This window comes from Amblyomma mixtum, chromosome 3, assembly GCF_055824585.1.
Source record: "Amblyomma mixtum isolate Tamu chromosome 3, ASM5582458v1, whole genome shotgun sequence".
In the NCBI taxonomy this organism is placed as follows: Eukaryota; Metazoa; Arthropoda; class Arachnida; order Ixodida; family Ixodidae; genus Amblyomma; species Amblyomma mixtum.
In genome coordinates this window covers 377,196,368-377,219,029 of record NC_143014.1, presented here as the reverse complement: position 1 = coordinate 377,219,029, position 22,662 = coordinate 377,196,368, and the positions used below count along the sequence as shown (strand labels likewise).

At 47.8% G+C, this 22,662-nt stretch overlaps 1 protein-coding gene across 4 annotated transcripts; it reads left to right on the top strand.

Moving 5' to 3' along the window:
* Window positions 1–396: 396 nt before the first annotated feature.
* Window positions 397–22,356, top strand: LOC149356864 (uncharacterized). 4 transcript variants are annotated; one of them, XR_016291708.1, is made up of 5 exons: window positions 397–619; window positions 954–1,166; window positions 1,232–1,394; window positions 3,569–3,701; window positions 16,206–16,335. XR_016291708.1 is itself a non-coding variant. In XM_089584366.1 (3 exons), the coding sequence occupies exons 1-3, from the start codon at window positions 447–449 to the stop codon at window positions 16,348–16,350; spliced, it is 531 nt and encodes a 176-aa protein (XP_089440492.1). In that variant the 5' UTR covers window positions 397–446; the 3' UTR covers window positions 16,351–22,356. The 4 variants fall into 4 exon arrangements, 2 of the variants coding, with proteins under 2 accessions (XP_089440492.1, XP_089440493.1); XR_016291707.1 differs by lacking the exon at window positions 3,569–3,701 and having other exon boundaries at window positions 16,206–16,342; XM_089584366.1 differs by lacking the exons at window positions 1,232–1,394; window positions 3,569–3,701 and having other exon boundaries at window positions 16,206–22,356.
* Window positions 22,357–22,662: the final 306 nt, after the last annotated feature.

The window sequence follows — 22,662 nt, the reverse complement described above, 5'->3', positions numbered from 1 at the left end:
CCACGGTTACTGGGCATGCGCCTGGTGTCGCCGATTCTCGCCGCTCGTCAAGAGGGGCGCTTCGCGGAGCGCGGCGGCCACGCTGCGCGAGGTTCCCTATAAAGGATCCCTGAAAAGGTGGCCAAGCAGGCAAAGAGAAGTCGAAATACTGATAGACATTGGAAGATCCATCATCCTACCGCAAAAATTTTTGATGTACCTTGCGTAGAACCAGAGATAATGGCAATAAAAATGCCCACCAGCCTTTTACCTCTCAACTCGCACACCAGAGTGAACCATAAAAAAATAAAGATTACAGGCCGGGACCATCCTCCGCCCACAAACACGTCATCGACGAGATCGGTTTGTTTACTTCCGGTTGACGCGCTTTTATCGCTCGCTCGCTTTCCCGCTGTCTGCTGCCTTCACCTTCTTCTTGCTACCGTCGCTGCGGGTTCTCTCGAACTATGGATCCCGAGCTGAAGGAACGAATTTTGCGGATGAGTGCTGAAATGGGATTTCAGCCTGATAAGGACACGCCGTTCCGAAATCCGGCGCTGAATCCTGACGACGACGACAGAGACTCGTCGGCGGGCTCGCCGGACTCTCCCGACGACAGCGACGGCGAAGGCGCTCAGTGGTAAGTAGCAGCAGTACATTTTCATAAATAAAAAAAGGAAAACGATACGAAAAGGTACTGCTTGGAGAGGCCTATCCCCCGTCGTCAGGCTTAAAAATGTGATAAGTAGGAAAAGCACAGGTAGGAGCGATAGCGAGAGAGGATAACGAATCGGTAATAAGTGCTACAAATCGTACAACAGTGTATGTATGTACATACATGATGGCTAGCGTAAATGCTTGCTTTCCGAGAGATGTCGCAAATGACTGAGAACCAATCGAATGTGCATTTCCGTTAGCATTATTTCCCGCTGTCACTCCTCCTATTGCATATTCCGCTGATTTTCTTGACGCAGGTGCAGTTGCGGCTCCTGCCCAGAAATGAACTCACCAGTCGAGCGAGTCTGTTGCCGCGACGTGCCAGCCATCGTCGCAATGAACGCCGAACGTTGCATCACCCACCACCCGGATTTCGAAAGCATTTCCTGTCTGCCGCAGGTGCTCCGGGTGGTATCCTGGGAGATGCGGGAAAACGCGGTCGACGTTGAAGGGGACGAAGAGGTACACAGGTAAGCCAGAAGTGTCTTGCGTCTGATATGCAGTAATGCTTCACCACAATCCGTGGCTTTTTCAGAGCATATCGGTACACCGCCTACCGAATGTTTACCCGGTGGATCTGGCGAACTCTTGGGAGGTGAAACCGGTTTGTGCTACCTGCGTGCGTCGTCACCCGCATCCGACGCGAGTTTCCTTCTGACAACTACGTTGGCTTTCAATACCCTGCCCTCTAAATGCAGGTAATGGTCTGATGATGGTGGTACGGTAAAGGTCGTACGTGCACAATTACGGACAACTGTATATTAAATCACATTTATTGCTTAGTGTTGCCATCTGCTTATGTTTGTCATCAACTTTTTGATACTGTTGGCAGGGCTTTAGCATGGCTTCAGCACAGCTTCAGGATAAAAACATGTGTGCAGGGCCAACAGACATGAGTGCATGCTCCTTTTATTTTTTAAAGCTTCCTGAATAAGGCCACTATGTGCACTAAGTAAAACGTGTGCTTGCTTAAATGACATTAAATCAGAACTTGAGTTTCAAGAATGAGCAGTCGGCAGCAGCAACTGTGTTGCCAGCTTTGTGAGTAGAAAAAAAAATGTACTGCGATTGACAATTCATTCTTTTTTTTTTTTTTTTGCCGCCGCGGTGGCTCAGTGGCTATGGTGCTCGGCTGCTGTCCCAAAAGACGCGGGTTCGATTCCGGCCGCGGCGGCTGGAATTTCTTTGGAGGAGAAATTCTAGAGGCCCGTGTACTGTGCGATGTCAGTGCACGTTAAAGAACCCCAGGTGGTCGAAATTTCCGGAGCCCTTCACTACGGCGTCTCTCATAGCCTCAGTCGCTTTGGGACGTTAAACCCCATAAACCAAACCAATTCATTCTTTTTATTGCATATGCAAGCACTCGGTGTTTCCTTCTTTTTTTCATCTCTCCCAACTCCCCCAGTGCCCTCATCCTTTGTGCATGAGGGTTTCTACAGCTTCTGTGCTACTAAGTTGTGAGTGGTCGCGAGTAACTAACTGACAGCTTGAACTTATACTTTTTAATGCGGGCTAAACGTATTCGCTGCCTAAACATGCCAACACAATGCTTTAAAGAGAGGTGACGTGAGCCAAGTCTGTGCTATGCAGCGCAACAGTCTGGTGGCGTCACAACGCCCGTATTTTGTTAGAGGTCGAGCTTAGCCTCATGTTTGACTGTGCAGCCCACATGAGCCAAAGTGGTTTCGAGCATGAATGTCAGCATGTCCTGTTTTGGAGGCGTATTGGTCTAGTGTTGGTTCTCATAAGGATCTTCAGCTGAAAGTGCGATTGTTCCTGCCTGCGGTGTGTGGGTGCTTAGCTAAGCTGTGGCCAGCGAGATCATAGTTGCGTTTCTCCTTAATAAGCATTGATTTGTCTGTAGCATATAGGACCTCTGAGGTGGGTGGCTGTCCAACACCCTGGCTGAGATCCACTTTTATGGTCTTTCCCACACACAATACTCATGCTCACCTATGCCCACAGTGGGTACCGGTCTGGCAGTTTTATCAGAGCTCTCTTTTTGTTTCATGCATGCATTCAAGGTCTTCTTTAGGACACTCATGATTATTTTCGGCCTCAGAACTTCATCCTTGGATGGAACTGCTGTTGTCGTTGTCCTCCCGTACAGATGCTGAACAGATGAGTCAAAGTCTTTATAGCGAGGTACATTACTGAGATGCAGAATTTCTTTTTGCACGTCGCTGCCGTACAATACACAGTGTTTGAGGACGTTCTTCACTGCCTGTATGGCTCCCTCTGTGAGGCCATTAGACCTAGGGCATAATGGACTGGACATTTGTTGCTGGAACAACCAGTCTTCCTGGAACTTTCAGAATTCATGTGCTATGAAGCAGGTTCCACCATCCGACTCTACGACTCTTGGTATGCCATAGGTCGCAAACCAAGGCTTCATTTTTGGAATCGCTTGTGCTGCAGTTGCGTTCTTGGGTTCGCCAAAGTCTATGCACCCCGAATAGCTATCCATAATTACAATGTTGGGTTTGCGTTTGCAGTCAACTAGGTCTACGGGCACCTGTTCCCAAGGCAGCTTTGGAACGTTTCAGCGGAAGTGATTCTTTGGGTGGCTGTCTTTGTGATGTTTCGCGCACCTTGCACCTTTCAATGATATCTGTAGTGTTTTTTACATGACTTGCCAGTGCGTCATCTGTCTTGCTCATCTAAGACTGCTGTTTATGCCTAAATGATCATTGCATATGGTCTTCTGCACTCTACCTTTCCATGTCTCAGGTATGACTATATGGTCGCCTTGAAAGTGCAGACCTTCTTAAGTTGACACTTTGTCATGTCTGGTGGTGAAGATTTTCTGTCCTTCTGTCAGTCGTGTTGTTCTTGGCCAACCATATTGCACTGCTCATACTGTGCTTCGCAGTGCTTTTTCCCGTTTCATCTCTGACGAGTTCATCGAAGGCGTCTTCACCCACTGGTAGTATTGCGAGGACTTCCATGCCCACGACGATCATATCTTCTGCACTTTCACTTCATGTGCACTCACGGCTTAGCAGGTGAGCATTGTGCAGGTCTTTTCTTCTCTTGGTACACAATCATTGGAGCATAATGTTTTATATCAAAGGGATTCCTCTTGGTGGTGCTGCTCACAAGGGTTTCTCTCTGATGGTTTCTAGCGAATGATGATCAGTCTCAATGATCAGCGTACAGCCATATAAATGTAGGAGTGAAACTTCTTGCAACCCTACTTGATTGCGAGGGCCTGTTTGATCTGTGGGGGATTGACCTGCGAAGCACTTGGTACTGTAGCTGATGCATGTGCAAGTTCTTTCAATTCTGCATGAGCACTGCTCCCATTGTTCTTGACTTTGCATCGACTAACAGAATCAGTTCACCATTGATGTCATAGTACTTAATTGCCTTGAATTTGCATGTTTTTGGACAGCGGGCATTGTTGTGTCGGGAACTAGTTTATTACACAACAAGGAACTCAGTACCAAACTTTGAAACCATGCCTCCTGGCACAAGATGCTTTGAGCTACGAACACGCACACATGTGTGTCCACTGTTGCCAGCACGCAACATTTCCTCCCTTGCAAATTTTTCACTAGTCCAATTTCTGTGCCGCTCATTGCACTCTCACTGGACGGGCCATGGCAGGATTAAGGAGGCTCACAGGGACTGCTACATGGGGGACATCAAGCTTGTCTTCGAGTGCACTGGCACACTGATCACGTTGAGGTGGTGCATGCAGGTCTGTGTCGTCATCTAGAACACGAGCAGGTGATATGTGAGTGTCTGGGCAGGTCTGTATATTGGGTCAGAATTCAGCTTCCGAGTTCAGAATCGTTTGTCTTCAGTGTAGCCTTTCCACAGTTGATCGATGTGACGTCTCCAGGTAGTTCCTCCAACTTCCAGTTCATATGAAAGAGGTCCTGTTCTGTTTATGACGATTACGGACACCCAGTTACTTGTGCCCCTATAGGTGTGCACAGAAACTTCTTCCCCTTCTGAAAAAAGCGGTCTGACACCTGTATTGGTAGTTGCTTTGTTTATGTCTGCATGCTCATTCCTCATCCCTTGCTGCTGCTATGCCGCACTTTCTACACACATGGCAAAATTGAAAGCCATGATTGTCAGGTCACGCTCCGCGAAGAGCCACTGCTCGTCGCATAGGCCAGACACGAGCCTCTCACGGAGCATCACGTCTAATGGTAACAACTTAAGTGAAGTGTGGTTTATGGGGACGTGTGCAGCGCTGGCAATGAAGACTCGGCCACATGTAATTGGGAAAACAGCGGGGCGAAAGGCACTTCTCAAAGCAACCAGTTCTCAGTGCGAGTGTCAGCTGGCCGCCTCCAGAGCTTTGTCGTCGTTGGCATCGGCACTTGGCTGTCATCTTAATTCCATAAGGTTCATCACAGTAGTTGTAGCAGCCATAGTTATCGACTTAGTCCCTGCTGCACTTGACGCTTGCAAAACCCCAAGTTACAGCTCAAAGCCAACTTTTGTAACGCAGTCACGTATTCACCAACAGATTGAAACGTGACTGCAAACCTTGGACTGGCGAGGCTCAAAGTGTGCCTGAGGCATCTGTATGACGTTGGCGTATTTCACTTGGTCTGGCGTTTTTGGCTGCAGAAGTGCGCAAACGAAATCGCAAGTCAGGGCTGCACATAACGTAAGAAGCTGCGCACATTGCTTGACTGGGCCAGTCGCATTGTTTGCTTTGAACAGAAACTTGAGACGGCCGTACCATGCCGTCCATGAAGCACCAGATGAACTGCTGAACTCCATCCACCCCAAGAAGTCAGTCAGATTGCCATGCTCTCATTCGTTGTGCTGCTGTGTAGTTTGTCCGCAGAATCGAACCATCCTCGTCAGCAAAATTTTAACTCAGAGTTGTCGGCTCCGGGAAGATGTGCGAGATGTTGACTTCAATGCACCTGGCATTTACTGTTTCATTCGAACAGCATGGATGCTTGCACTCTCAGCTTCTTCTTCACTCTCCACTGATGGTAGTATCTATATGGATTTTGGGCTTGAAGAGAGGTGGATGTGTAGCTGGGCACAAAAGACAGAACTGTGAGCTTGAAGAGAGGTGGATGTGTAGCTGGGCACAAAAGACAGAACTGTGAGACCAGTAATACTGCACTTATGTTGTGAAAGGGATGTCCAGGCCAGGGTGTCGAACCGGCATTTTTTCGGGTTCGGTTCGGGTTCGGGTTCACGCCTTTCGGGTTCAGTTCCAGGTTCGGCTCCAGAGGGCCATTCCGTTCCGGTTCGAACCGGTTCGGACCGTCTCGAACCGGTTCAAACGGGTTCAGAACAAAAAAAAATATAACGCCGAGGGGTTTCAGTCAACCTTGCTAAGCGTTTTCCTTTTTCTTGCACATCACGGTACAAAATAAAAAATCCAAAGATTTGTTTACAAGAACATAAAACTGGGATAGTTGGTAAGGGTTCATGAAAAAGGACAAAAAGAAGTCTGGAGACTACACAGACGCTGACTAACAACTGTTATTACATTCTCGGAAACGTATAGGAAGGCGCAGGACACCGTGAACAATCCAAAAAACAGAAGAGCAAAGATTTAAAAAAAACATACTGTGCATGCACATCATAGTCGAGTCATGACATCTTTTTCAACGAAATTGGAAGACTATATTCTATAGTAGACGGCGCTCCCCTATCTCCTGGAGCTCACACAGTTGCCAAGAAAGCCTGGCTCCTTATCAATGAAATTGATGTATGGTTGAGCAACACGCTCATCTTCTTCCTTCCTGATCATAAAGGCCTCGACCATCTCCCTACAAATTCGATCAGGGTGATTAAACAGGAGACTTGTCTTCCTAATTGGGGAAGCAATGAGCAATTGTTCGAACATCACAGATGGGTGAAAAAAGTAGCGGTGTCGTACAACTTGGCTTTGCATTGCAGCGAGTGAAACGATTGCTTCCCCCAGTAGATAAGACAAGTGTCCTGTTTAATAACCCCGTTTGCATTTGTAGGGAGTTGGTTGAGGCCAATGGGATCTGGAAGGAAGCCGATGAGTGTGTTGCTTCACCATCTATCAATTTGGTAGATAAGGAGTCAGGCTTTCTTGGTGTTGTGTGAAGTCCAGGATATAGGGGAGTGCCGTCTGCTGTGGAAAATACTAATCGAATTTCGTTAAAGAGACGTCAGGATGTGATGTGCATGCGCCACATGGTTTTTAAGTTTTAACCTTTGTTCTGCTTTTGGGGCTGTTTCCTGTGTCCTGCGCGTTTATATACTTTTCCCAGAATAAAATAACCAGTTGTTAGTCTGCGCTCGTGTCGTCTCCCGTCTTCCTTTTGTCGTGTTTACTGCGTTACTTGAGCATGAAAAAATTGTTTAATGTGAGATGTTCTCACTTTACCTATTTTATTTATTGTCCGCAGCAAAAAGACGAATTTACGGCAAGAGCCGCAAAATGAAATGAACTCGAAATTAATGGAAATGGGCTATGTATATACGCTATAATCCACCTTATGAGGTGTAGGACGAAAAGCCGATGGACTTTGCATCTACAAGACCCTCCTGTTGGGAGACCCCGTAGCGCGAGTAATAGGTTTGAAGCTTTAGTTAGTTGGTACTGTCTCGTACGCAGTGTACTTACGGGGCACCAGAATTTCCGCCGCACGTGCCCTCTACGTTCCCGCGCACTACTGAGAAACGAAACTGTCATGTGTTGGCACGTATACATATACAGGCAGATACCTTTCCGTCACCCCGAAACCGACTTGCCAGTCCCCCCCTCCTTTACTACATAGTAAGAATATGTCGGAGAATCCCTCCACCGCCCATCCCCCACCCAACGAGAGCCTCGAGGGAGCACTGGCTCTCCCTAACATGCAGAACTTACCAAACATATTTTATTTAAATCACCTATTCGACATCGCCTTTGTGACTCACGTTATATATCCCAAGCCCCTATAGCTCAGTAGCTTCAAAAACTCAGCTAATCGTGGCTTCTCACTATAGTAAAGTAAGAAATTTGTTTGTGATATAATGTTTAGGACTTTTACTGGGGCGCTATGAAAGGCAATCTTTTCGTCAACAGAATTTTTTGCGCCCTTGATAGAGTGATAAAAAGTGGTTAATCTGGCGTGCACCATTTGTCCACCAACTTGTTTCAGGCATTTATTTTCAAAACTACAAACAGCCCCTTTCTGACAGCTGTGCTTAATAGGTGACTAAGGGCTCGCCTGTCTTTTCTGGACATGCTCGCGAGTGCTGATTCATTCGGGTTTCCCACTCTTCGCTTTTACTTACCTCTACGGCCTCTCCACAAGGCAGATGACAAATGTTGCGATCGGGCATTACTTCCTCTACCCATACATATACAGCCTTACCTAGACTTTCTTGATACTGGTGTATTAAAGCAAAGTCAGCGGATGTACAGTGGAGCCCACTTTAATGGCCGCAGATATAACGAACGCTCGCTTATTGCGAGCGGGTGTGGTGCTACTATGAAAATATGCATAAGGGCAACGGAAATTCGTCGCACATACAGCGAGCAACTCTGGCCACACCACTCGGTTATAGCGAACGAGGTGGCGTTGTGCACTACCCTGAGGTTGTAGAGGTCGTCCTTCCGCTAAGCACGCAAATGAAATAGCGCCCCTCAACCTTCACGACGCCGCCCCGGAAAGAACATGTCAACCCAGAAATGGAATTAAAAGGCGGCACTGCTGTGCGCAGCGCTAACCGTTAAGTCCGGCGTCCGGTAGCACTGTAAACGCTAAAAACGGCACGGTTCGAATAGTAAGTACTATTGAAATAGTAAGTAACCGCCGGCCAAACCCGCGTCGATGGCCAACGAGGGCAATCATTGCCTACGTGTTCGCCGGCTCGGCAAAGCATCCCGAATGGAAGAAGCGCGGTGCGCGTGAGAAAGGGGCATCGTCAAAAGCGAAGCTACTGACCATGGTCGCGCATCAACTCACAACAGCGATTAGATAATTCTGAAATCCTTGCTGGACATTCTAGTCGCGTGGTATGCATATGCATAGCATGTGCGGGCGGAGGCAAGGAGTTATAGTGGCACGCCTTATGCCGAGATCGCTGAAATCGACGCGGTCAAGCAAGGCATGAGGAGGGTCAGAGAGGTTCCAAATATTCCATGCAACAACCATAAAAAAAGCCTACAAGATAGCCGAATAGCTTACAGCATCTGTAAACAAAGTTTTCTGTTGCGCCGCCATTAGTACGAATCCCGCTCGGAGTCAGAGGTTAGACTATGCATACTCTTTTAGTTATTCATTTTACTGCGTTAGCAGTATAGCCTGCTTTCCCAAAAATAACTTCGCTGCGTGCGTGCAGCCTCCATCCTTGATTCACACTCCGGTGGGCGTACATCAGAGCATTCACTGGTAAAAATGCACCTTCAAAAACTCAACCATCTCTCCACCCCTCATCACCCACCTGTACCCGATATAGCCGAGGCAGATTGTTGCGAAGGCTCAACGTATTCAGTCGCCCAAGCGTTCTACGCAAAAAATGCCAAAAAAGCATGAGCCTGTCGTGTCAGACACTATGAACGGCAATTATGACTGCGAGAAGTAGATATAAGTCGCCAGACAGAGAATTCAAGATCGAGCAGTGCGAGAACAGCGGATGGAGCCGCGCGCTGGCGACTGGCAGCAATTCTTTCTTAGAAGCAGAACGATTTCAGCGAATCGGCATAACGAAATCACTTCATCGTAGTTACATTTCATCGCAGCAGCATCTTTCTGGGCGGAATAACTATCGCATGCCAGCGAGCGCATGTATTTCCGCATTGTCCTTTTGTGCAATCGGTATTTATTTTTTTTTCTTCTTAGTACATCTCCACCGTTGCCAAGAACCCGCCTTTCGTTGCTTATTTCTGTCGTGTGCAAACAAGAACATGCGAATTCTAAAGGAAAAAGAAGCTGCACCAATTTATACATCCTTCTTTTGGTAATACTAGTAGTAGTATCTCTGGTTTGACGTGTCGAGTAGACATTGGGGCTACATGACAGACGGTGTAGTGGAGGGCTCCAGATTAACGGAGACCAGCTGGGGATTTTCGACGTCACGCTGGTTTTTATATTTTTGGAATCAGCAGCCGAGCTCCACAGCCATTGAGCCATTTTTTTTTTCTTTATTGCCCTTCAGACCCATCGTGAGGGGTTCTATTTAGAACTTGCTGTCTCAGACAATGAGCGCCCACAAAAGTAAATGTTGCACTACCCACTGCGGTTTCTCAGTGGTTAGGGCGCTCGGTGTACCCGGGCTCGAACTCGCCTCCGCCGACCACGTTTTGTTGGAGGCGAAACGCAAAAGGCACCGTGGGCTGCGCGATGTCAGTGCACGTTAAAGGGCAACTGCGCCACTTTTTGAGAATTTCGCGATACTCAAGGATTCAAATCTATATAGGCTGTAGGTAACGCATGCTAAGTTTTTTGCACTACCATTTTAAAAAGTGACGTAATCGACGATTAAATTTTGCACTTCTCCTCAAAGCAACAGTGGAGTGCGGCGAAGTTGAATGTGATGTCACGGAAGGTATGATTTCAAATTACTGCTGCCGTCAGCCACGCCCTGCCGTGCCTCGTTGGACGCTGCCAAACAACGTTCGGCGGGCTTTGACTTCGGTGGCGTTGGTTTTTTTTTCTTTCAAAGGCGTTTATGCGTTGGAAATGTACGGATACTTTCGATGACGTCATTATGCCGCCCCCCCCCCCCCCCCTTAGCGTTGTGTGCTGCGGAGAAGCTTGAAGGCCGACGCAATTTTAATTCATTACGACACCGTTTCAAGTGCTAGGCCAAAAGGACTTCGCATACTCTACATGGAAGTTTCACAAATTGACCCTTTTAATCTCGTCGATTTCTAAAACCTATGCAGTTGCCCTTTAAGGATTCGCAGCTGGTAGAAATTATTCCGGAGCTCACCCCTACTGCGCCTGTTTCTCTTTTTTCTTTCATCCCTACCTTCCTCCCTCTTACGACGCGGTTCAGGTGTCCATCAAGAAGTGAGACAGACTGCGCCATTTCCTTTTCTCAAAAACCACCATAACAACATTGTTGGGTCCTCGCGCTAATATTTCGTCTATTTGTGGGAAATGACGCAAAGAAAAGGAAGGCATTCTCAATCGGTACTAAAATGTCTATAGACACCCAGTTTAATTGCGTGTTTTCTCCTTTCAAATGACGCCATAGATATTAGAATGCATGGATCACCGTGTGGTATTCGGCTACTGCCGCTAAATAATTTAGAAAAGAATTTATTCTTCCATGCTGTTTCGGTTTCATCAACCGAATGATGGCTGTTACGTGAGTTCAACATTAGGTCACGTGAGGCACGGGAAAACTAATACAAACGCTGATGCGTTGTTTTCACTCACTGTAGCACTTAAATCAGCCGGCTTCAAGACCTATCATTACAAAGAACGACGTATCAGCAGTTATATTGCCGTGTTATAGCCCCTCACGTGACCAAATTTCCACTACACGTCACACCCATCGTTATGTTGGTGAAACCGAAACAGGGTCAAGAAGAAATTAAAATATAAATTGTTTATTATGTGTTGGTGAACACCACGCGGTGCTCTATGTACCCCAATGCCTAACGCATTGTTTGAAAGAAGAAAGCACGCAAGCAAAAGTTTGGTGGCTATAGTACTTTATTGATTGGTTTATGGTTTATGGGGTTTAACGTCCCAAAGCGACTAAGGCTTTGAGAGACGCCTCAGTGGAGGGCTCCGGAAATTTCGATCACCTGGGGTTCTTTAACGAGCACTGACATCGCACAGTACACGGGCCTCTAGAATTTCTCCTCCAAAGAAATTCAACCGCCGCGGCCGGGATCGAACCCGCGTCTTTCGGGTCAGCAGCCGAGCACCATAACCACTGAGCCACCGCGGCGGCAGTAGTACTTTATTGAGTTAGAGCAGTCCTAACAATTTGATTAAAGATTTACGCAAATATGTAAAAGGGGAGGAATACTAACTCAAGATTTCACATAAACCTGACGTACAGTACGGTTCATTGTTAAAGGGAACATGCGATCGCGTGTGCTCTGCGCTTCAGGAAGCCCTGCCGCCTGGATGCGGCGAGAATAGGCGGCATCAGGCGCATGCGCGGAGTCACCAGCCGTCATGCTTACTGCGCATGCGTCTTGTGCCGACAATTCCCACAAGTTCTCGGCGGTAGCGCTACGCGAAGCGCGGAGGCCACGCAATCGCATGTTCCCTTCAACAGTGGACCGTACTCTACAAGTGTTTAGAATTGGCGGTAGTACAATACAGAAGCGTCAATTAGGCTTCTTCCCAGGCACCACATCTCCTGTAAGTTTGCTGTCGCATATACTGGGTACAATTTTCTCACTTCCCAGCGCTGAGAGCTACGGGTGGGTAAATCTATGCGATAGATCATCTCATTTTGTCGGAAAACAAGACGCATGCCGCGATGCAAAAAAAAGTGGGGCCGAACCGGGTCCCGAACCGGTTCGGAACGGTTCCTTTGAATCGTTCCGGTTCGGGTTCAGTTCCAAGATGGCGAAAAAATTATGGGTTCGGTTCGGTTCCGGTTCCGGGCGAAAATTCGGGTTCGGTTCCGGTTTCGGGTTCGGGTTCAGTTCCGGTTCGACACCCTGGTCCAGGCGCACTGCAGGCAGAGACGTGTCTGAGGGCAAAAGCTTTGCGTTCGTTGAGCCCATAAGGAAATCCGTAGAAGGCTTTGCAGAGCAATTCAGTACACAAGTGGTCATGACAGTGGGCTGGTTAGATGGGCGGATGAGATTAGGAAGTTTGCGGGGATACGGTGGCCGCAGCTGGTATACAGGACAGGGTTAATTGGAGAGACATGGGCGAGGCCTTTGTCCTGCAGTGGGCGTAGTCAGGCCGATGTTCATGACAATGAAGAGTGTAGCTTCCACTCTTGGTGGGTATGTTGCAACAGAGGGCCGGTTCAGCGTTGCCTGGGATGTGCGGATGTGGACGGTAGGGCAGGCAGTGGGAGCGGTGGCAGAGTGAGTTTGGAGAACCGGGAGTGTCGGGCAGAAATGAGCTGTTGCTTTGTTGGCCGTTCATGGTGGCTGGTCATGTGGTGCAGGTTTTGTGGTGCATTCTTGATGAAGCTTTCTTTGTACTTTGAATGCTCGCACTGTTCTACCACATCCTTCAGTAGGGTGTTCACGTAGACTGCAGGTAAAAGCAGCAAAGTGGGAACCATTCAAGTACACAACAGCAGTATTAGATATGTTTATGCAAGTTGGCCTAATCGTCATCAAGTTGCTAGATAAATAAAACATGCATTCGCATTAAAGGGACACTGAGGCGGTTTTCGAATCAGCTAATTTTTTAGGATCTTGAAGTAGTGTCATTGCTGATCACGTCTGTGCAATTATTTTTTTTATGTTGGGTAAAACAGTGGCGCAATCCACAATTAAAAACGCGATGTTTAAATCTCCCACGTCCTGCGCGAGCGCTGGAGAGAACAGCGGAGAGGGAAACCTCGTCCATGTCGGCCAACGTGACGTCACGTTGAGGAGCCGGGGTACTTCGGCGCACCCGAGCGAGCTTTCAGCGCGCGTTGTTTCTCGTGCTGCATGCGTTGTTCCTTGTACTGCATGTGTTGTGACGAACAAAGCGTGTCAGCCGACCTTGAAAATAAGATTCAACACGAGGTACTAGTATGCGTTCGTGTCCACGAACAACTACGGCCACAACTGTGTCGTCTTCCACTGTTTTCCGCAAGATCATAAGCTCGCAGCGCAAGCGCTCGCTGCTGCGGCGATGAATTCAAGCCAACCAAAGCAAGCCTACTCTGTTCGAAGCACTTTCGTAAGAGCGGCTACATGCAGAGCTTGTACCTAATGTGATCTCTGGAGATTTCTGTCGAAAAGGCGCGGCTGAACTATGACACAGTTCCTTCCATTTTCTGGCGCATGAGAGGCGTGTCACAATTCCCAAGAAGCGCCTCTTCTAAAAGCAGACACATGCTCATTTAGCCCCTGCATAAACCTTATACAGGCTCAAGCATGTGTCTCTCTCCTCAGCTTAGGTGCGGCCACACCACTTGGGGCGTGCTAAGCAAGGCTCGGTTAGTGCTTTTATACTCGGTTCGACGTGTCCAAGCAAGCAAGCAAGCAAGCAAGCAAGCAAGCAAGCAAGCAATGAAAAGCACAATAAATCAAAGCAAGCAAGCATCGAAGCTCTTCATATGCGGCATCTCGTTTAATCCTAGCTAAGCGATTAAAATGAAAGCGTTCTACGTTTTGATTTCGGATGCAAATTTAAGAGAGAACTGAATGCCAACCAAGTTTTTGCCAAAAAATGCATGTTTCGCAACCGTTTTTTTTTTCATCAAGTTGTGGCAGCGGGCGAGTTGCAGCTAGCTTGGCTTTTAAACACACATGTAGTTGGCCACTACTTCACTGAACCTAAACTGCAAATCTAGGAAGGGCGAACGTTTCCGAGGCAGCGATTAATATTTTCTGGCATCTGCTGAACGTGCCACGAGTGAAGCAGCAGCCTTGTGCGCGTATTCGGCTTGGTTTCCAGCGCACAATGATTGCGTCACTAACCTGTGGTCACATGCCTCGCAGCGCTTGGCCCCTGCGCTTCGCTCATTTTGACATCATCTTTGTGCTGCTTCATCGTTTCCTTGAAATACTTTCTTGCCCCAACCTACAACGCCGGGTACTGAGAAGAGGATTTTTTGTACACAGCACTTTGGGCCTTTTCTTTAGGATGACGCTCTTTCGGGCGAGCCAGGAGGCGTCCGGTGGTGGTAATTGACTTCACTATTGTTCGCACCCCTTTCTTTCCGAGAACACGAGCCGAGGTTGTGCTGGCACCCTTTGCGCATGGTCTGCATACGCGTCTTTCACGCTGGCGTATGCTTGTGCTAGGCATAGAATTTTTTGCTTGTGTCTTTTTCGCTTTCAGGTGATATGTGGAGTGAACAAACTGTAGCATCCTTTTCTTTGGAGGTCAGTAAAAAAATAGTCGCCATATTCGCTTTTACAAAAAAACGGAAAGATGCGATCTGTACTCAACGCAGCGCCGGATCCGCATCGGCAGCTTCTCCAGTCCTCAAAGTGACGTCACGACCTCTCTTGACCAATCACGGGCGGCGGCGCGCCGCACGGCGTGCCCCGCGGCACAGGCCGCATATTTCTGCTAAAAAAAGGCAATTCCCGCTTGTTTTTCCTTTATTTGGATGCGATATTCCAGTATACAGCATGAAAAACTATAGGACGACGGTGCCAGCCTGATTTTCAAAAAAAAACTGCTTCAGTCTCTCTTTAACCCAAACGATAGTGAGTCCTCTCATATTGTTGAAAATCTGTAAGGCCTTGTTATAAGGGAATAAATTTTAAATAAATGCTTTTATAACAGTCATTCCATGCAAAATGTTCCAGATCCCGAAAGCGACCACCTCTGATTATGTTTTTAAAAAAATTGGACTTTTTGCTGATCGCGCACATGGTATATCAAGAAAATATTCTTCTTGGAAAAATTTTTTTGCACACTTCAGCATTATTTACAGTTTCCAAAAAAAGCAAAAGTTGGTCGGAGTAAATATTGTAAAATCAAATGCAAAACAAGGTGCAATGCTAAATCTTAATTTTAGAATATCTCACTTGTGGTGTTCCTTCATCTGACTTCATTAATGAAGCCATGCAAGAATTTTCTACGCTTCCTTGGTTCAGTAAAAAAGGCAAAAATGGTGGCGTTCTATCACTTTTTTACATAAGCAATGTTACTGCCTCAGTCACAATCATTTTGCTTTAGGTTTTCCTGTTGCTGTAGTATACGGTGTAAATAATTGAAGCTTGTTAAACGCAATGGTTTTAATGAAAATTGCTCCCGAAGTTCACAAATGTAACGTATTTAGTTACTGAGATTCATACCTAAATTAAGAATTAAGGCCCTCCAAATACAAAAGCGCGAGGCTGCTCAAATACACACACACTTGGTTGCTGATAATGTACAAATTTTCATTAAAGTAAATTCTGTCTCATAGGTGAAAAAAATTAATGAAATCCACAAGGAGTCTCCTCAGTACATCTTGCTAAACTGCCTTCTTCAGTGCAGAACATGCAGTTGCCACCATTTTTCTGGAATGTGGTTTTCTGTGCAGTGAATGGCATTAAATTTTCCAATCTCATGGCTTTATGTTGGTGCTCCGGCAACCACATTTTACGACAATACATTTAAGTGATGAAAGATAACCATGACTGCCTTGAGGCCGTTGTATTGACTAGAGAGGTTTCAGAAGCAAGACATTGTGCACCATGCTGAGTTGTCGTTCTCTAAGTACAGCAGATCAAGAAATTTTGAGGTACGCAAGAACATGACTCATTGGAACTCTGCGCCAATCATCACATATCTTTTTCAGAGTGAACTGCACTAACGTCATGCTACATCAACGGTTAATGTCCACATTACATTATTGGTTGCCGTATTTGGCATCTAGGACATTTCACGTGGAATGACCAAGCAATGATGTTACTGGTGTGTTGAGTCGTGCATTGTTTGCTTACCGTGTGTTGGCTCCTCTTTTAGCGGAGTGACAGTGAAGTGGCCCCTTCTCGCTTTCGAGGTTGTCACCTTCCAGCGCTGCTCACCGTCCGCCGTCTCCACTTGCCCCCTGATGGTGTTCTCGTTGAAGAGCATCACAGCCAGCTGGGTCCTGAGTCAAGAGAAGTGATCAAGATATGTGCTTGCATGCCGCGTTCTTTTTTTTTTAAGCAGCACAAAAAACGACGCGGGATATAGAAGTGGACAGAGACAGCTCTAAATTTTTTCTAGGAAAGCAAGCATCAATTTTCATACAATACTCGAGCTTGCGCACCTGCGCATTGTCATACTAGACACACTTGTCAATGCTGAAAACACTGAAAACTAAGGTGCTGGACGACAGTGGAGAACCGAACGTTCCAGATGATATAGGAGTGGTAGACGTCATTCCATCCGAGGGAGATGAGCACGTATGTGCACTCAGAGAGGCTGATGAGGAAGAACGCAGTTTGGAGGACGCTAGTAAAGGCGCTAAAGACAGGCCTGATCTAGGTAGCACATGCGAATCGGCTGACAATCGGAGCGGTATTTTCAGACAGCAGGAACCTAGGCTACGGAAGCAGCCTGTGCTTTCGAAGAACCAGCTAGCGAAACAGTATTGCAATCGAAAAATGAAAGGCAAGGATAAGAAAGAAAGCTGCAACCGGAAGGAAAGTAAGAGCCAGTTCCGAAAATTGAGCTATCACCACAAGGTGATAGACAAACAGTGCTGCCGCCGGAAGGACAGGAAAGGCAAGCGCAAGAAAGAGAGCTGTCACCGAAAGGCGATGAAAGGCAGGCATAAGAAACAGTGGCGCCGCCGAAAAGAGAGAAAGGGCAAGCGCGCGAGAAGTAGTTGCCGCCGTAGGAAGCATAAGCTTCACCGGCACATTGACAGCAGCAACGTCAGTAACGTTGTTAGCCTTGAAGCTAGTGTCACAATCGGAGCTCGAGAAATGTGCGAGGCATCACTATCGCGCAAAGGAAAGAGAATATGTGTGTCGAGGCATATAGATCTGAGCAGTCGGATAAACTGCAAAAATAAATCATACAAGAATTCACGCGGGAAAGAGTATCGAGGGAGCAAACCGAGATTCAAGAGAGCGCTGTCCGGGAGGAGAAAAATTATGAAGCGCGACAAGGGAGAATCTTGCCGCCATCACAAAGAGAGCAAGATGCGCAAAGGCGCGTACTCTCATGAAGTCTGTCGCTTTCCGCTGCAGTCACGGGAGAAACCGCGCTCCCACAGAAAGCGGCACGCGCGCGCAAGGAAAACGCGTGTACGGCTCAAAAAGTGCAAGATTGTACGAGGTCGCAGTGCCAGGGGCAAGAAAATTGGCAAGAAACCGTCTAAGCGCACGGCCAAGCTTAGGTATCGCGATGGAAAGCCGCGAGTGGAAATAACGCCATTTACTAGGCGCAAATTCAAAAGGCCTGGTAGATGCGGACCTCGCATCGACCGAAAAGGACGGGTGCGCGAGATATCGAGGACTCGTGGATCTCACTTGCCACCACGAACAAAGAGAAAGAACGGTCCCTCCGGAAACGTTGCGCACTTGCTATGGGACGTCGCGACTGGCGCGCGAAGCGCAAAGAAAGGGACAAGTCGCTAGTAAGAGAAAACAAATCATTCTCATACTGTACCGCCCGTAGAAACTAGAAAGACAAGTACAGAGAGAAAGAAAAGCGCGTCTACAGCGAAAGAGGCAGAGACATTAGCTACCGCCGTAGTACAGAGAGAAAAGCGCAGCTACGGCGAAAGAGGCAGAGTCATTAGCTTCCGCGGTGGCGGGTGTCGTTTAACCGAGTTAAACGCTGACGTAGACGCACTAAGCCGTGTGTTCTAAGCAAGGCTGCCTTCGCCTCCTCGTGACCTACATTTTGTCTCTTCGCGAACAGCTGTTAAGGTCGCTCGTAGATCGGGAAAAAAATTATGTCCTCATTTGTGGCCTCAGCCGAGTGTTTTCCTGGCCGAGTGATCTCAAGAGAGCAAATTTATTTTGCATTCATTTCATTCCGTGTCACATGTTTGACAGTTTGTTTGAGTTATTACTTTACTGTTCTTGTATCCCACATGTGTCTTGTAGAAGAGGGAGCGAAAAGGGGACTGAACTATTGCCAGCGGAGTTTTTATGACCTTTAAGTCTGGCGTTTTGACGGGTGACGGAGGGCACTTGCTCGTGTTGGGTGTTGCCTGTTGTCGGTCGGTTCTTGGCAACATGCAGAACGATCAACGACCGATGCTGAGAAGCGAGCTCTTCTGAAGAACCGAGCGAAGCTGATCCAGTCACCTGGGCGACAAAGCTGCGGAGAAGTGATCCTGTCCTGAAGAGCGGGACCTGTTCACGGAAAGCAGCCTGGAGCTACCTGCGGTTGAACATCGGACGAGAACTTGGAGGAGCCTGGCGTACGAGCGCGACCCGCATCCGAGCCACGCGGAAGTAGCTCGTCTTCGTGGCGCATTGTCTGGCGGCGGTGGTGCTGTAGTGCCGGCGCCCACATTTCGCTGGCTGGCCTCTCTGGAAACCAGCGCTGCGCGTTCGCCGTCGCTCAAAGCAGGTCCAGAATCTCTCGGACATGTCGCGGCTTGCAGCGTGAATCATCCGCCTCGCCGGCGCCGACGCGGACCCTTCCTCCTCCCCTCCTCACCGTCGGTGCGAACTCCTACGGCGCTTCGCCGGCCGTCGCTTCTCGACCATTGTTGTAATCAGAATGGTGGCCAGTGCCGTGACCTGATTGGAGGATTTGAACTGCTGGCTGCCGCAACGGACACCGGTGGCTTTAAAAACGGAGCCGCGCTGAGCCCGAGCAGCAGACGGGCAGCAGAAGAGCCATCACATCGGAGCTACGCTCGCCGCCGGGGCCGCCTTCCTTCTTTGTGCTAGCCCGTGGTGCTCTTGTCCCTTGTATCATGTAAAAGCCCTAGTACATACTGTACATAAGAGTCCTTTGACTCACCGTCGCCTCGACCGTTTCCTGGCTCGGACACCCAGTCCCAACAGTGGTGGCAGTGGTGGGATGCCAAAACCAAACACTACCTAGTGTGGCGTGAGAGCCTCTGTCACATTTGGCAGCTTCCTCGGCTACGGAGGCCTTCACAGTTTAATATTCGGTACACCTAGCTAGGACGTGGTCATTAACTGAGCTGGAACCGAGAGCAGTGAATTATACATTTTATGCTTCCGAACTAGTCCCCAGTGATACACACAACCCCCCCCCCCCCCCAAACGCAACGGGTTCACCCTGGGAAGACCAGCCACTCATCATTTGTACATAAGACACTTTATTACTACAAATGAAGGGTGTCTAGAAGGGTGCCAGTGGAAAAAAAAACACAAACGTATTCACGGAGCGCAGTTGATGGCGGTGCCGGGAGAATTTCAGCCGGGCGACTCTACCATCTACCGGACACTGCCAGATTAGTTTCGTTACATCCATCAACATGCAACATGCTGCAAACAAGACGGCATTCGCAAACCTGTAAGTTGCACGTCAGAACTGCCCAACAGCGGTGCGCTTTTCTAAAAGCTCAAGAACACATTCCTGTAGCCCAGAAAAAAAAATTCATGTGCTGTACCGCCGTCAGCACACTTAAGAGGAACGCTCGATTGCGTGTCCTGCAATAATATTACAGCCTCTGAGCGCCGGGCGCTGAGTCCAACACCACGCTGCACGGTATGTTTGCGGAGGCTGGAGACAGCTCGTGCCCTGCTTACACTTTAATTTTGTCTCAGACGCAGCGGCCGACGCCCAGCGGCACTAATGTCAGTGAAAGACAATCGCTCGAGCGTTCGTGTTTAGCGTGCTCACGGCGGTAGTACATACACAGAGGCTGAATGAAGGAGGTTTCAATATCACTCAACGCTCTACGTGTACATTAAAGGAACTGGCAAAACACGGGTAGCTACAGCTACCGCAAAGTAGAAATTACAAAAGTACTCAGACAATAATAAAGGTGTTCTTACCAGTCATCTGAAGGATTTCTGCGTCGTAATAGCCGCCCTTTGATTTCTCGTTACCCATGATATCTGTCCCGCCGCAAAATCATTTATGCTCTTCGGGTGAAAACCTTTCATCAGCACCGACGACGTCACTTTTTTCACGCTGTCGAGAAGAAACTTCACATAGACGTAAAAAACTATTGCTGAACCGTGATTTTTTGGTACTGCTCAGGGAGTAACAGAGAAACAGCTGATAGACACTCGTGAACAAGCGTCACTGCGTCACCAACCTCGCGTAGTAAGAACAAACTCTCTACATGATCTTTTAATAACGTAGTGGTGCGTGTGGCGCTGTAGGCTTGTCAAAAAAAAAATTGCATGCTGACAAGACTGCATCCAGCTATAGCGCGTTGCTCTGAAACAGATTGAGTTATTATCTATATTATATGTTGCGAATGTAGTATTTAACTTTGTAAACGTTACTTTCTTTTTGGCTAGCTTGAAGCGTTTGCCTTGCTGGGAGAGGCGGGCGCGCATCGAGGCACGCTATAAAAAAAAAATGAGAGCCAGGTGCGTGGAATTTCCCGCGCAATCTGTCGTCGTCTCCTTGGTTGTGCGTTCCGTCTGCCTTCAGTGTGCTCGTTCTTGCACCCTATACAAGCCAACGCCTCCTTTACTTGTACAAGCCTGCTAGAAGCGTGCAAAGGAGGTGCTCCATCATGCCTCCCAAAAAGCGCTACCGCGCGTATTTGGAGCCAGATGCGCTATCACCGAAAATTCCGCGGCAGACGACATGGAGCCGGCTGCAAAAGGAATCCGCTGCAGCGTCTCAAGCACAGCCGGTAATTTACCGACTTCTTTACGTCATATGCTAGGGCCCATTGACTTTCTGTGGCGAAAAGTTTTACATTCCGTGAACTGATAAAGAATCCGCAAGTGTTTTTTTTTTCTTTCCGAGCTGTGCAACGTTGCAAAAGCGACCTTTGCCAATAAGCTGGCAAGCCGCGAGAAGAAGCCCGCTTTTCAGTGATTTTGAAACAAAACGCAGGGCGAGCAAGTGCATACTTGTGGGTGTGGATGCAGAAAGGCGGTACGGGTCGTTGCGAAATAAAAGGCACTGCAGGAGTTGTGCGAAGTAGGGACAGCAAAGAAGCGAAACGGGTGCTGGAGCTGGACAGCTCGAAACGCCGAGCACCGGCGGCACGGATCATGACGGCGCGGCTGCTGCTGCGTGTTGTGCGTGCATTACCGTAATGGAGGATTAGCTTCGCTAGACTGTGGCGCGCTCCTTTGAAGCGTTGCCTTTTAAATAACTTGGACTTATCCGTTTAGTCTGTATTTCAGCGTGCCCCTCTCCCCTTTTCTTTCTTTGTGAAAGATGGCGGGGGGGGGGGCTAAAATCTGATTTTTTTAGTTTTTTTTTTGCGGAGTCGCGAGAAACTAGGGTCCTTACCACTCACCGCAGGCAGTGGTCATGCTCTTGACTGCGCGGTAAGCACTAAAGGGTTCCTGAGAAGGCGGAGCTTGCATGGCCTATCAACAACCAAAACATTGTCTGATGGATGCATAGTGACGGCTGATAGCAGAACGCAGTATGCAGAAATGAGAAATAGGGCTGGGAGACGAAAATGATGAATTGATGCGGCATAAACCATGGCAAAAAAGTTTGGCGCATCAAAGATTGTGGCAGAAGAGAACAATGCAGCGCGGGTGTACAATGATCGAAATAAAAGCAATCCGCAGCATCGAATTAAGAGGAACAAGAAACAGAAGCAGAAGGGGACTGGTGAGGTGAAATGTGGATCCAAATATTGCGTTGTGAGGGCCTTTTAGTAACATAGCCTGTCTGAAATACAGCCAAATAGCAGCCAAATTGGATGTAACCGCCATCATTTGGGGACTTGAGCACAGACGCCAATGAAAAATGCTGCGTATAGGAGAGTTCATCAACATAAATGTAGCCAAACATTAACTCCAACTGAACACTAGAATTGTGTGAGAGGTGTCAACTACATCGGCATGCTATATGTAGATGTGACAAACATGAGTTTATTTGTCGTACATTAGCCACCACCTGTCATTTCTCACCATCCTAGGCGATGGCGTAAAAGACATCCGAGGAAATAAAGCTCTGTTTACTGACAACACTTGGTTGTTAAGTATGCAACAAATGCAGAGAAGTATGCATGCATTTCTGCTCTGACATAATCTGTGAGCAGCGCGGATTACACTGATACTTTTTAAAGCCCATAGTATTTTTTATGGAAAATTCCTCTGCGTACCAGTGAGAATGACAAAAAATTCAGGGGGCACTTTGACTGTCTAAAGTGCGTAGAGGTGAAAGCGTTTTCCGCACCACTTTCGCTGCCTCTGTGGCACTGGTGGCGTCACATATAATTCAGTACTAATTACTAAGTGATGACGAATCACTGATTAATTATAAATTACTGATTAATGCCTGAATACTAATTAATTGCTAATTAATGACGCTTAAGCTTCGCCTTTAGGAGTGGAACGCGACA

Bases quoted from the DNA above. Each gene is read 5' to 3' on its own strand.
- LOC149356864 (XM_089584366.1), top strand. From the start codon at position 447: ATGGATCCCGAGCTGAAGGAACGAATTTTGCGGATGAGTGCTGAAATG. The intron at 620-953 runs GTAAGTAGCAGC...TTCTTGACGCAG, and splicing joins GACGGCGAAGGCGCTCAGTG to GTGCAGTTGCGGCTCCTGCC. The intron at 1,167-16,205 runs GTAAGCCAGAAG...CTCCTCTTTTAG, and splicing joins GGGGACGAAGAGGTACACAG to CGGAGTGACAGTGAAGTGGC.